Source organism: Oratosquilla oratoria, chromosome 42, assembly GCF_046742065.1.
Source record: "Oratosquilla oratoria isolate Oo_2021 chromosome 42, ASM4674206v1, whole genome shotgun sequence".
Lineage (NCBI taxonomy): Eukaryota > Metazoa > Arthropoda > Malacostraca > Stomatopoda > Squillidae > Oratosquilla > Oratosquilla oratoria.
In genome coordinates this window covers 39,332,846-39,348,608 of record NC_134818.1, presented here as the reverse complement: position 1 = coordinate 39,348,608, position 15,763 = coordinate 39,332,846, and the positions used below count along the sequence as shown (strand labels likewise).

At 34.9% G+C, this 15,763-nt stretch overlaps 1 protein-coding gene across 2 annotated transcripts in view; it reads left to right on the top strand.

Annotated features, from left to right (window-relative positions):
• Positions 1 to 15,763, top strand: part of LOC143021781 (uncharacterized) — a 76,100-nt gene that overhangs the window by 56,877 nt on the left and 3,460 nt on the right. For both annotated transcript variants that reach the window (XM_076179502.1, XM_076179503.1), the window contains exons 5-6: positions 7,736 to 7,870; positions 15,454 to 15,621. In XM_076179502.1, coding sequence (XP_076035617.1) covers positions 7,736 to 7,870; positions 15,454 to 15,621 — 303 coding nt within the window. The remainder of the gene's footprint in view (positions 1 to 7,735; positions 7,871 to 15,453; positions 15,622 to 15,763) is intronic.

The window sequence follows — 15,763 nt, the reverse complement described above, 5'->3', positions numbered from 1 at the left end:
TAGTTCTGAGAGTGTTAGTGCCAATTGCGTAATAGCTCTTTGTATTCTTTCAAGTTTTGTTATACATTTTTTTTTCCACTTGGTGACCACGTCATCGCTGCATATTATCTTGGTCTTATCAAAGTGACTAGTATTTTCTTCACCATTTCTTCATCCAGGTATGAAAATGCTACTTTGATTGTTCTTATTAATTTATAAGTTTCTCCAAAAATTTTGTTTATATGTTTCTCAGGGGACATATTATTCATAATAATGACTTCCAGGTCCTTTTCATTGAAATTGCCTTGGATTTAGCACATTGTTTTTTTCTAAATACCTTACCCATCTACTTATGATAATTCTTTCACAAATTTTTGCTATTGTACTTGTTAGAAAGACTGGTCTATAGTTGGTAGGGTCTTTATTTCCCTCTTTATATATAGGTACTATATTTGCTTTTTCCAATCTTTTGGAACTTTTCCTTCTTTCAAGGAACTGTTTATTATGCTACATATTTTCTCTGCCAGTTCATTCCTGCATTCTTTCAAAATCCAGTTTGCTATTTCATCTGGTCCATGCGATTTTCTGACATCAAGGTTACTCAAGTGTTTCAATATTTCATTCTTTGTTACTTCTATTTCTTTCATAGGGGGGACTTTCAATTCCCATTCAATCTCTCCAAGTTGTATGTTCTCCCTTGTAAACACTGATTTAAAATGTTTGTTCATAATTTCTGCCATTTCTATTTCCTCTGTGTATTCAACTCCTTGTCTTAATTTCTCTAAATCTTGTTTGTTTTTCAGTTTGTTGTTTACAAATCTGTAAAATAGTTTTGGTTGATCTTTACACTTTTCTATGACATCTTTTTCATATTTTCTCTTTTCCTCTCTGCACGTTTGTACATATTCATTTCTGTAACTAGTATATATTTTCCATTTTTCAGGTCTTTTGTATTTTTCCATCTGGTCCAGGCTTTATCTCTTTTGTCTTTTAACTCCCTACAACTTTTGTTGTACCAACACTTTACATATTCTTTTTCTTGTTTTTGTCTTGGGACATACTTTTCCACTCCTTTTTTATAATTTTTTGTCAAAATATTCTATTTCTCTTCCACTGTTGTTTCCTCTTTGTATATTCTTTCCCAGTTTTCTTTTTGAAAGAATTCTCTTATATTATCAAAATTTGTTTTTTCATACATCATTCTTCCTTTTCTATATTGTTCATTTCTTTTCATGTATTTCTCCTCATTTAGTTCGAGTTCAATCAATATGTGGTCACTTTTACTTATTGGTGTCTTATATTCAATCTTTTCCACAATTTTAGGTTCAGATGTGATTATTAGGTCTAGTCTCGATGGTTCTTCATTTCTATACCTAGTGTTCTCTTGTATCCATTGTGTCATTGTATGGTCAATAATCATCTCAAGTAGAACATTTCCCCATGAGTCGTCTCCACCCTTTACTGTCATCTCTTCCCAGCAGACTTCTTTGCAATTAAAGTCGCCCATTATAACTATTCTTCCTCCATCTTCCATTATCTTATTTAATGTTATCGTTGTGTCTTGTAACATACTTTTATGTTCACTCTCTTCCCACGAAGCTGTTTTTGGAGGCACATAGTTTATTACAAACTTTCTGCTCTTCTTATCTCTGTCTTCCAGTTTGATCATAATCATCTCTACTGTATTCTTTCCATATGTGACACTCCTCACATTTATATCCTTCTTAGTCAGGAACATAACTCCCTCTCCTTGTTTTGTCTCTCTGTTTCTAATCCAACAATTATATGCATCATTTCCTACACTGTTGGGTGGTAGTGGACCTTTTAATTTTGTCTCTACAATTCCCATTATGTCCGGTTCTTTTTCCTTCAGACAATCTTTCAGTTCATTCAATCCTGTTATTAATCCATCTATATTTGTGTAAGACACTCTTAATTTTCTGCTACTTCCATTGTATTTTCTGTTTCCCTTTTGTTTTTCTCTGGTATGGCCCATCTCCTCACTTTCATATTCACTACGCTCCAATAGAATTTCTCTTTTTCTGACTCTGTTCTGCTCTCGTTTTTTTCTTTAGCTTTTTGTCTTTTCATTTTTTCCTCCTCTCTTACCTCTCTATTCATTTCTCTTTTTATCCATACCTTTTTATATTCACTGTTTGCTAGTTTCCCTGTTTTTGCTAAGATGTTCTCTGCTGTCGTTTGTGACTTGAATTTAATCTTATTTGGTCTGGTCTTATCTGTACTATATTTTCTGAGTCTATACATCTCTTCAATTTGTTTCATGATTTCAGGTTCATCTTCCTGAACTAATTCTAGTAAACTGCTTACTTTTTCTTTTTCCTCATTGATTCTTGTGGTTCTATTAAGGTTATACTTCTCTTCCATTCCTAATATAACCATACATTTTTTTTTATCTGCTAAGTCTCTTACTATGTTTTCATTCTGTCTCATCACTTTGATAACTGAGTCTTCAGATTGTTCTTTCATTTGCTGTTTTATTATGTCAGTAAATGCAACTTTACTGTTCTCTTGGAATTTTTCGAACCCTGTGCTTCTTTTGCTATGGCCTCTTTATTGTCTTTATTATTCCTGTTATTCCTCATTCTCATCTTTTACTTCTTTAAACTGTCTTTTTAATTCTTGTATTTCTTTATTTAATTTTTTGTTCACCTTCTCTAGTTCTTCCAATTTTTCAACTCTCTGCGCAATCTTTGCTATGTTACCGAACCTACTCTCCCAATGTTCGGTAATTTTTTCAAGTTTTTCCTCTAGTCTTGCTAATCAGGGGAGGTTGGTATCCCCCCCCTCATTAAATCCCTGGAAATTATTATCTTCACCTTCCATTGTGCTGCTCTTATCTATATTTATAATCTTTACATTTTTGTTAATCCCTTCTTCTCCAAAATCCTCAGTCCTCCATTTGTTTACAAGACGCCTGGCCTCCCAGACCAAGTCCTCCCCTTCCTCATTTCCTTCCATTTCCATCAGTAACCTCTCCCCTTCTCCTTTTTTCTCACCTTCCCACTACACCATGAGCTTTCCCCTTCCCTTTAAATACAATAAGGTACTTCTTTGACATTGAGATCCACAAAAAATTTGATTTTTCTTCGGAACTCCAATCTTCGCCGTCCATCCGACGAAAGTGTGTGTATATGTATATATATATATATATATATATATATATATATATATATATATATATATATATATATATATATATATATGTATATATATATATATATATATATATATACACATATATGTATATATATATATATATTTATATATAAATATAAATATGTATATTTTTACCTAGTTGTATTTTACGGGAAGGGGAGCTATGCTCGTGGGGTCCCGTCTTCATATCTCATTTTATCTAAACTATTTTTAAATTCATGTATTGTTTTTGCACACACCACTTTCTCATCTAACTTGTTCCAACTGTCTATTACTCTGTGAGGAAAGCTGTTCTTTTTCAAATCTCTTCTATAGCTGTCTTTTTTTATTTTCTTTCCGTGTCCTCTTGTATTTCTGTCATTCCATTTTATCAGATTCTCTCTATCAGTAATTTCTATGCCTTTCATGATTCTGTAAATAGCTATCAAATCTCCTCTCTCTCTTCTTTGCTGTAGTGTCTGTAGTTCATATGATAGTTTTGAGAGTGTTGGTGCCAGTTTTGAAATTGCTCTTTGTATTCTTTCAAGTTTTTTTATACATTTTTTTGTACTTGGTGACCATATCGTTGCTGCATATTCCAATCTTGGTCTTATCAGGGTTATTAGGATTTTCCTCACCATTTCTTCATCCAGGTATGTAAATGCCACTTTGATTGTTCTTATTAAATTATAAGTTTCTCCAAAAATCTTATTTATATGTTTCTCAGGTGACATATTATTCATAACAATGACTCCCAGGTCCTTCTCATTTTCTACTTTTTTTATTCCTTCTTCTCCCAATCTATATGTTCCTGTTATTCTGTTTTTGCTTTTTCCAAATTCCATTATACTACACTTTTTTGTATTGAACTCCATCTCCCACTTCCTACTCCATTCCTGTACTTTATTTAGATCTCTCTGTAGTGATTCACAATCTTCTTCAGTTTTCACTCTTTTCAGTAGTTTTGCATCATCTGCAAAGAAGCTTATGTAGCTTTCAATTCCTTCATCCATATCATTAATATATATAGCAAACATTATTGGGGCCAGAACTGTTCCCTGCGGAACACCGCTTATTACTTCATCCCATTTTGAGTGCTGGTCTCTTATCACTACTCTCATTTTTCTTTCTTGCAAAAAGTCCTCCATCCAATTTAGTAGTTTGCCCTGTATTCCTCCTTCAGTTTCTAATTTCTTAACCCCTTCCATACGGTGCCGCACACGTAGGTGTCATGGACTAAGATCTCGGTGGCAGCAGCCAATGCCAGTCGTACGACGTGTCGTAATAATACTCGCATCATAAAATATAGTCACCGCTTATATCGATCGTTCTCTCTTCACCCGTGAATTTTGATAACCATAGAAAATGCGATTACAAAAGAATTAGAAAGAATGTCATTATGGAGGGGCGACTACAATAAATATAATCAAGACGCCGATATGGCAGCCTCGCGAATACACTCGCTCCCCATGACGCCTACGTGTGCGGCACCGTATGGAAGGGGTTAAGCAACTTCTTATGTGGTACTTTGTCAAAAGCTTTCTTTAGGTCTAGAAATGCACAGTCCGCCCATCCATCTCTTTCTTGTATTATATCTATTAGCCTTGAATAGAAACATATTAAATTGGTGACGCATGATCGTCCTTGTCTGAATCCAAATTGCCTTGGATTTAACACTTTGTTTTTTTTCTAAATATTTTACCCATCTACTTTTGATAATTCTTTCACAAATTTTTGCTATTGTACTTGTTAGAGAGACTGGTCTATAGTTGGTAGGTTCTTCTTTATTTCCTCCTTTATATATAGGTACTATATTTGCTTTTTTCCAATCTTCTGGAACTTTTCCTTCTTTCAAGGAACTGTTTAGTATGCTATGTATTTTGTCTGCCAGTTCATTCCTGCATTCTTTCAGTATCCAGTTTGCTATTTCATCTGGTCCATGCGATTTTCTGACATCAAGATGACTCAAGTGTGTTAATATATCATTCTTTGTTACTTCTATTTCTTCCATAGGGGGGACTTTCTCTTTCCATTCGATCTCTTCAGGTTGTATGTTCTCCCTTGTAAACACTTATTTAAAATGTTTGTTCATAATTTCCGCCATTTCAATTTCCTCTGTGTATTCAACTCCCTCCTGTCTTAATTTCTCCAAGTCTTGTTTGTTTTTCAGTTTATTGTTTACAAATCTGTAGAATAGTTTTGGTTGATCTTTACACTTTTCTATGACATCTTTTTCATATTTTCTCTTTTCCTCTCTGCACGTTTGTACATATTCATTTCTATAGCAGGTATATATTTTCCATTTTTCCGGTCTTCTGCCTTTTTTCTATCTAGTCCAGGCTTTGTCTCTTTTGTCTTTTAACTCCCTACAACTTTTGTTGTACCAGCATTTTACATATTCTTTTTCTTGTTTTTGTCTTGGGACATACTTTTCCACTCCTTTTTTGTAAATTTTTGTCAAAATATTCCATTTCTGTTCTACTGTTTTTTCTTCTTTGTATATTTCTTCCCAGTTTTCTTGTTGAAAGAATTCTCTTATTTTATCAAAGTTTGTTTTTTCATACATCATTCTTCCTTTTCTATATTGTTCATTTCTTTTCATATATTTTTCTTTATTAAGTTTCAGTTCAATCAATATGTGGTCACTTTTACTTATTGGTGTTTTATATTCAATTTTGTCCATTATTCTAGGTTCAGATGTAATTATTAGGTCTAGTCTCGATGGTTCTTCTTCATTTCTATACCTAGTGTTCTCCTGTATCCATTGTGTCATTGTATGGTCAGTAACCATCTCAAGTAGAGCGTTTCCCCATGAGCCGTCTCCAACCTTTACTGTCATTTCTTCCCAGCAGATTTCTTTGCAATTAAAGTCGCCCATCATAACTATTCTTCCTCCCTCTTCCATTATCTTGTTTAATGCTATCTTTGTGTCCTCTAACATACTTTTATGTTCACTCTCTTCCCATGAGGCTGTTTTCAGGGGCACATAATTTATCACAAACTTTCTGCTCTTCTTATCTCTGTCTTCTACTTCCATCATTATCATCTCTACTGTATTCTTTCCATATGTGACACTCCTCACATTTATATCCTTCTTAGTCAGGAACATAACTCCACCCCCTTCCTTTTTCACTCTGTTTCTAATCCAATAATTATATGCATCATGTCCTACACTGTTGGGTGGTAGTGGACCTTTTAATTTTGTGTCTACAATTCCCATTATGTCTGGTTCTTTTTCCTTCAAATAATCATTCAGCTCATTCAGTCCTGTTATTAATCCATCTATATTTGTGTAAGACACTCTTAGTTTTCTGCCACTTCCATTGTGTTCTCTGTTTCCCTTTTGTTTTTCTCTTGTATGTCGACTTTCTTTAGTTTCATATTCACTACTCTCCAATAGAATCTCTCTTTTTCTGACTCCGTTCTGTTCTCGTTTTTTTCCTTAGCTTGTTGTCTTTTCATTTTTTCTTCCTCTCTTTCCTCTTTATTCATTTCCCTTTTTATCCATACCTTTTTATATTGTTCACTTGTTGCTAGTTTCCCTGTTTTGTTTAAGATATTCTCTGCCGTCGTTTTGTGACTTGAATTTAATCTTAATTGGTCTGGTCTTATCTGTGCTATACTTTCCAAGTCTAAATTTCTCTTCGATTTGCTTCATAATTTCTGGTTCATCTTCCTGAACTGACTAGTAATTGGCTTACTTTTTCATTTTCCTCTTTGATTCTTGTGGTTCTATCTTGGTTGTGTTTTTCTTCCATTCCTAATATAATTATACATTTCTTCTTGTCTGCTAAATCTCTTACTATATTCTCCTTCTGTCTCATCACTTTAATAACCGAGTCTTCAGTATCTTCTTTCAATTGTTGTTTGACTATGTCAGTGAATGAAACTTTATTGTCTTCTTGGGTTGCTTTCCAATTCTTAGCTTCTTTAGTTATGGCCTCTCTGTTTTCTTTACTATTCCTCTTCAATTCCTCATTCTCCACCTTTACATCTCTTAACTGTCTTTTTAGGTCTTCTATTTCATCAGTTAAGTTTTTGTTCGCCTTCTCTAGTTCTTCCAATTTTTCAAACCTCTCGGCGATTTTTGTCATCTTGCCAAACCTAACTTCCCAGTTGTCAGACATTTGTTGAAGTTTTTCCTCCAGTTTTGTCAGTCGGGGGAGGTTGGTATCCGCCGCCCTTTCATTTAATCCTTTGAAATTATCATCTTCACCTTCCATTGTACTGCTCTTATCTATGTTTCTGATCTTTACATTTTTATTAGACATTTCGTCGTCACTCAGTTGGTCGGGGGGCCGTTTTTTGATGTTTACATTTCGTCTGTCTGCCTGGGCCAAGTCTTCTCCTTCCTCATTTCCTTCCATTTCCCTCCCCTTCTCCTCTTTCCCTACTTTCCCACTACCCCACGAGCAATTTCCCCCCCCCCCCACCCTGCAAATACAATAGGTACTTTCCTTGCTTTGGAATCCTCTATTTTTCATTTTTTCTTCAGAACGTCTTCTACGCCGTCCGATCACTGAAGTGTGTGTGTGTTTGTGTGCATCCAGCAGGTGAATTTAATTGGGGAGTTATAAAAATCTACATGTCTCTCCTGCAGGAGGCCCTGATGAACCACATCATGACATACGCGAGCCATAAGGTGATCCTTGTTGTCCGGGAAGGCGATGAAAACCTGTTTCTTTCATCGATGAAGCCTCTCACCTTTACTCCAGATGAGAGGTTTGTCAAAAAGGTAAATGGGCAACAACACTGACATCCCCATCCCTTCCCCACCGTTCTCTCCTTTCTTGCTGTGTCTCAGTACTTCCATCTCTTTATCTCTCCCCCTATTTGAGATTTTGGCTGCAATATTTTATACAATCATTATTATTAGGGGGCTTAATTGGCACCCCTATGACCCAGAGTCACATGTCATTCTTTTATAATTGGAAATTATTCTTCATTCAAAGACGAAAGCTGATAATTTTAAACTTTATCCCCCCCCCCTTCTGTGCTGTCCTCATCAGGTCTCTTTCAACACCTGACTCCTCTGTGATGTAATATTGCCCTCAAGGGCAGAAATGCTACATATTGCTTACGAAATACAATATTTCTCTCTCGTTCTCCTCTTCCATAATTCGTAGTTCTATCTTTCTTTTCTCACCCTCTCTACTTTTCTCTTTATCTTTTCTCCATCACTCTCCTTAATACTTCCTAGTTCTGTCTTTCTTTTCTCACTCTCTCTACTTTTCTCTTTATTTTTTCTCCATCACTCTCCTTAATACTTCCTAGTTCTATCTCTAATCACTAACCCTTCTCTACTTCTCTCTCCTGATGCTGTATTTTAATCAGTGGGATTTAATCCATTGAGTCCAGGAGTAGGTTCACATTATAAGTCTTCTAATAATACCCTCCATTGTGATAGCAGGATGTTGCAAAAAATTTACTATAAGCTTTATTTGTAACAGTTTTCTGTAAATTTCTCCAGTCACTGCTGTGATCATGGTTCTGGTATGTAATACATACACACACACAATAGTCAAAGTGACAGCGAAGATTGGAACTCTGGAAAAAAAAACAATTGTGGATCTCAACAATGAGGGAGTACCTGTGTTGTATTAGTAGGGAAGGGGAAAGCTCATGGTGTAGTGGGAAGGTGAAGAAAAAGGAGAAGGGGAGGAATTACTGAGAAAAATGGAAGAAAATGAGGAAGGGGATAAACGGACCCCGGACGTCAGAAGAAATGTCAACAAAAGGATGCACAGATGACAGAGACAAAGTTGAAGAAATTAATAAACATGTAAAAATTAGAAATACAGATAAGAGCAGTGCAGTGGAAGGTGGAGATAATTATTTCTATGGATTTAATGAGGGAGGAGATGACAACCTCCCCTGATTAGCAAGTCTAGAGGAAAAAATAACAAAATTGAATGAACAATGGGAGGTTAGGTTCAGTCAGCTTGCACTGATTACACAAAGAGTTGATAAATCAGAAGAACTAAAGAAGAACCAAAACCTAAAAGAAATAGAAGAATTAAAAAGACAGTTAAAAGAAATAAAGGATGAGAATGAGGAATTAAAGAGGAATAATAAAGAAAATAAAGAGTCCATAGAAAAAGAGGTAAGTGGTTGGAAAAGGTTCAGGAGGATAGCAAAATTAAATTTAGAGATATAGTGAAACAACAGATGAAGGAACACACCAAGGACACAGTTATTAAAGTGATGACGGAGAAGGAGAATATACAGTAGTAAGAGACTTAGCAGATAAAAAGAAATGTATAATTATGATAGCAGTGGAAGAGAAACATAATCCAAATAGGACTGCAAGAGTAGGAGAGGAGAAAGAAAGAGTGAACAGGGTACTAAAAGTATTTCAAGAAGGTGAACAGGAAATAGGGAAAGAAATTGAAGAAATATATAGGCTTAGGAAATACAGTATATACAAGACCAGACCAATTAAGGTTAAATTCAGTTCTTAAACGACAGCAGAGAATGTCTTATCAAAAACAGGAAAAATAGCAGAAAGTGATTAGTACAAACAGATATGGATAAAAAGAGAGATGAATAAAGAGGAAGGGGAGGAAGAGAAAACAAAAAGAATCCAAGCTAGGGGAAAAAACGAGAACAGAACAGAGACAAAGAGACATTCTATTGGAGAGTAGTGGATATGAGAGTTAGGAAATGGTTCATAGGACCGAAAAACAGAAGGGAAACAGAGAACAGGATGGAAGTAACGAAAATTAAATGTGTCTTTCACAAATATAGATGGATTAATAACAGGCTTGAACGAATTGAATGATTACCTGATGGAAAAGGAACCTGACATAATGGGAATTGTGGAGAAATTGCTAAAGAAATTAGAAACTGCAGGAGGAATACAGGGCAAACTACTGAAGTGGATGGAAGTCTTCTTGCATGAAAAAAAAAAAAATGAGAGTGGTGATAAGAGACACTCTAATTGGGATGAAGTGATAAATGGAGTTCCACAAGGAACAGTTGTGGCCCCAATAATGTTTGCTATATATATCAATGATATGGATAAAGGAATTGAAATTTATATGAGCTTCTTTGCAGACGATGCAAAATTGTTGAAAAAGTGAACACTGTAGAAGATAATGAGTCGCTACAGAGTGATCTCAATAAAGTGTGGGAATGGAGTAGGAAGTGGGAGATGGAATTCAACATTAAGAAGTGTAGTATAATGGAATTAGGAAAAAAACAAAAAAACAAAAAAAGAATAGTGGGATCATATAAATTGGGAGAGGAAGACATTAAAAAAGTAGAAAATGAGAAGGACCTGGGAGTCATTATTATGAATAATATGTCCCCTGAGAAACATATAAACAAAATTTTTGGAGAAACTTATAATTTAGTAAGAACAATCAAAGTGGCATTTACATACCTAGACGAAGAAATGGTGAAGAAAATACTAGTCACTTTGATAAGACCAAGATTGGAGTATGCAGCGACGACGTGGTCACCAAGTACAAATTTATATATATATATATATAAATAACAAAACTTGAAAGAATACAAAGAGCAATTACGAAATTGGCACCAACTCTCTCAGAGCTATCATATGAAGAAAGATTAGCAAAACTAGAGCTATAGACATTAGAGTAAAGAAGAGAGGAGACTTGATAACTATTCATAGAATCATGAAAGGCATAGAAACTATTGATAGAGAGGATCTAATAAAATGGGATAGTAGAGATACAAGAGGATACGGAAAGAAAATCAATGAAGACATTATAGAAGAGACCTAAAAAAGAACAGCTTTCCTCACATGGTAATAGACGTTTAGGACAAGTTAGAGGAGAATTTGGTGTGTGCAAAAACAATACACGAATTTAAAAAGTCTAGATAAAACGAGATATGAAGACGGGACACCACGAGCATAGCTCCCCTTCCCGTAAAATACAACTAGGTATATACACACACACCAGCAGTGGTTGAAGAAGGATGTATGAAAAGAAGCTCTGAAAATGCTAAGCAGCGTTTCATTGGCAGATGAAAAATTGAAACTTGCGCTAGTTGTGTTTACTAAAAAATGGGAAGGGAGAAGTGAATTACGAGTGACGAAAATGTAACTGTGTGTCTTTATTTATTTTCTTCTTGGTATTAGTTACGCTAAAAATGAAAGAAAAAAAAACCGAATATTTAAGGAATAAGGAACAAATGAAGAGATGCCTGGATGTAAGTAGAGTGGAATCACCACTGGGGGTAATACCCAAAAGGACATGCCTGAACGAAACCCCGAAGACGTACCTAAGGTTTGAAAAAATAAAAAATCCTGTTTTCACAGAGAGGGTGGAATTATGTATATAGGGATAGAAATAGAGAACCCAGGTTTAAAATATAATGAGAAATAGAGAAATCAATGACTTATTAGATGAAATAATCAAACTAAAAAGTGAGTATAAAGTGATGTGTAAAAAGGTAGCCTGAAATTAAAAAGTCCTCTAACACCAAATAATGTGGGACAAGGTCTATACAACTATTGGACGAAAAATAGAAAGGAAAAAAAGGGTGGGGGAGTATTATTTTTGACTAGGAAAGACTTAAATATGACAAAGATTACAGAAGGAAAAAAACAATGTAGAATGAATCATGATAAAAGTTTAAAGCAGTTACATGAAAATTTGTAGTAGTGTAAGTGCCCCCCATAACACAGTCCTGGACAGAAAGCGATCATTCCAAACTGTTGGAAGATACAAAATATGAACTAACTAATTTACTGAAAGAAAGAGGAAATATAGTAATTATGGGTGATTTTAACTCAAAAGAAATATGTTGGGAAGAAATGACAGTGAAGGGTGGAGAAGACCTCTGGGGAAACATACTACTTGATATGACCATTGAATACACAATGACTCAGTGGATAAAAGAAAATACCAGATACAGAAACAATGAGGAACCATCAAGACTAAATTTAATACTTACGTCAGAAACTGAAATTGTAGACAGAATTGATTGCAAAACTCCAATAGGGAAGGATGACCATGTACTAATAGAATTTGAACTAAAAGAGCAATTGGACTTGAGAAGAAATGAGAAACACAGAAAAGGAAGACTAATGTACAACAAAACGAATTTTGAGAAACTCAAAAAATTCTTTTGAAACTCAAACTGGGATAATTCCCTAAATGAAGGATAAAGATGGAAGAGAAATGGAATACAGTAAAAGAAATTTATAATGAAGGCTTGAGCAAATATGTACCACAACAGAAGCAAGAAAAAGTATACATAAAAAAGCTGGTACAACAAAAATGTAGTGAGGCTGAGGATAAGAGAGACAAAGCTTGGAAAAGATGAACAAAAAAAATGAGTAAGTGACAAACATATATCAAACTAAGAAATGATTATGTAAAAATATGCAGAGGTGAAAAGAGAAACTATGAAAAAGAAATAATAAAAAAATGCAAGGAACAACCTAAACTATTTTAGAGGTATGTAAATGATAAACTAAAAAACAAACAAGAGATGGAAAAGCTGCACCAGGAAAATTATGAATTTAAAGTAGAAATAGCTGAAATTATGAACAATCATTTCAAATTGGTATTCACAATTGAAAGTTCACAGAACTTTGAGGGAATAGAGAGACATCCCCCCCAATGGAGGAAATACCTGTGACACAGAAGGAAATCAGAGACCAAATAAAAAACCTTGATATCAGAAAATTGTATGGTCCAGATGGAATTGCAAGTTGGATACTGAAAGAAGGCATAGAAAAGTTAACAGACAATATATACAATATAATTAAATACTCAAAGAAGGAAAGGTTCCACAGGACTGGAAAAATGCAAATATTGTACCAATGTATAAAGGAGGAAAGGAAAATCCAACCAACTACAGACCGGTCTCCCTAACAAGCACAGTAGCAAAAATATGTGAAAAATTGATCAAAAGTTGATGGGTTAAACATCTGAAAGAAAAAACTATACCGAATCCAAATCAATTTGGATTTAGACAAGGAAGATCATGTACAACAAACCTGATTGGCTTCTATTCGAGACTAATAGAAATAATACAAGAGAGGGATGGATGGGCAGACTGTACCTTTCTAGACCTATAAAAAGCATTTGATAAAGTACCATACAAAAAACTAATAAGAAAAATGGATTCAATAGGTGGCATCAAAGGAAAATTATTGGAATGGATGAAAGACTTCCTGACTGGGAGAAAAATGGGGTTAGTAATTAGAGACAAATACTCGAATTGGGAAATGATAAGTGGTGTCCTGCAAGGTTCAGTACTGGCTCCAATCATGTTTGCCATATATATAAATGACATGGATGAAGGTGTGGAATGTTAAATTAATTTCTTTGCAGATGATGCAAAGATACCAAAGAAAGCAAGAACAAAGGAGGATTGTGAATCATTACAGTTAGACTTAGACAAAATCTGGAAATGGACTCAAAAGTGGAAGTGAACTTCAATATCAAGAAATGTATAATGGAGTTTGGAAAAAGTAAAAATAGAATATCAATAAATTATAAAATTGGTGAAGAAGTCGAAAAAGTGAACTCAGAAGGAGGCCTTGGAGTAATAATCAGCAAAGACCTGACACCGGACAAACATATCAATAATATAGTTGGAGAAATCTTCAACCTATTAAGGTTAATGAAAGTGGCATTTGACTATTTGGATGAGGAAATTATTAAAAATATATAAAACTGGAGTACGCAGCAACACTATGGACACCCAGTACTAAAAAAATATAAAGAAATTAGAAAGAATACAAAGAGTAACAACAAAGTTGGCACCAACTCTCTCCAAATTAACATACAAACAAAGATTATCCAAATTGGAAGTACCAACTCTGGAACAAAGAAGAGAAAGAGGGGTCTACTGACTATTTATAGAATCATGAAAGGAATGGAAATCCTAGATAGAGATGATTTATTAAAATGGGACAACGGAAAAACAAGATGACATGAAAAGAAGCTGAGAAAGGATAACCTTGGAAGAGATCTGAAAAAATAGCTTCCCACATAGAGTGGTGGATACCTGGAATACATTAGATAATGAAACGCTATGTGCAAACACTATTAAAAAATTTAATAATAAAACTTGATACTGAAAGATACAAAGATGGTCACTGCGAGCATAGCTCCCTTCCCGTATAATACAACTAGGTAAATATACATACTTATTAAGATCAATGAAAGTGGCCTTCAACTACATGGGTGAAGAAATGGTAAAAAATAAAAACTAATCACACTGATAAGACCTAAATTGGAGTATGCTGCAACACTATGGGTACCTAGTAAAAAAAAAAAATAATAATAAAGAAATTAGAAAAAAATCAAAGAGCAGCGACAAAAATGGCACCTACACTCTCAAATTTTACATACGAGCAAAGATTGGATAAATTACATCTATCAACACTGGAACAGAGAAGAGAAAGAGGTGATTTGCTGACTATCTGCAGAATTATGAAAGGGATGGAAGTTTTGATAGAAATGACTTATTAGAATGGGACAGAAGAGAAACGAGAGGACACGAGAAGAAGCTAAAGAAGGACAGTTACAGAAGAGATTTGAAAAAGAATAGCTTCCCACACAGAATGATTAATGCCTGGAACAAACTAAATGGGGAAACAGTGAGTGCCAAAACTATACAAGATTTTAAGAACAAACTGGATACAGAGAGATATAAAAGTGGGCCACTATGAGCATAGCTCTCATTCCTTAAAATGCAACTAGGTAAATACAACTAGGTAAACACATGAGCGTAGCTCTCCTTACCATAAGATACAACTAGGTAAATACACAAGAGAAACACAAGAGGTCACTCAAAAAACTAAAAAACTAAAAGATAATAGTTATAGAAGAGACTTGAAAAATAAAATCCACGCAGAGTAGTAGACATCTGGAACAAACTGGATTAAACAATAGTGGGTGCAAAAACCATACATGAATTTAAAAGCTAACTAGACACTGCAAGATACAAAGAACACCATGAGCATAGCTCCCCTTCCCATAAGATAAAACTAGGTAAATAGAACTAGGTAAATACCCATTGTTCCTGGCCTCTCAGAATGATGTGGTCAGAACAGGGTAGAAAATGTAAGTGGATAGTGTCTTGACCTGCCAACTCACTGGTTTTGATTTTTTGCCTGGCTCAGGGCATGAAAGCTTAGAATATACTGCAAGTTATTATGGCTCCACTTGAGTGAGGTGATGGGTGTGTGGAAAGCCACAACATTACCCACAGGTCATCCTGTGCAATGTCTGAACATCTCATCCGAGAGGATATTAACTGTTGATCACAAGTCCACCATGTGAATTCAAGGCCAATGGTGAGTCACACCATATATCTTATAATTTTCAGGTAATTGACAACATGGGCTCCACTATCATGATCACCAAGATTGAACGTGAATTGGAAAAGCGTCGTTTCCTGAGAAATCTGTCGACAAAGAAAAGAGAAAGTTTAAACAACCTTCGGACGGAGTACCTGCAGAAGAAGGGGCACCTGGATCCATCCACCCTTGACATGGTAAGAAGGACCACTTTTCCTTTTATTTTGGTTTCCACTTACATATCTTATTTATCTCTGTGGAACACCCTCCCCTCCCCCTAGGTAACAAAGAGATTTAGCAACATGTTGGAAATACCCTCCTTTTGTGCCAAGTTATGGG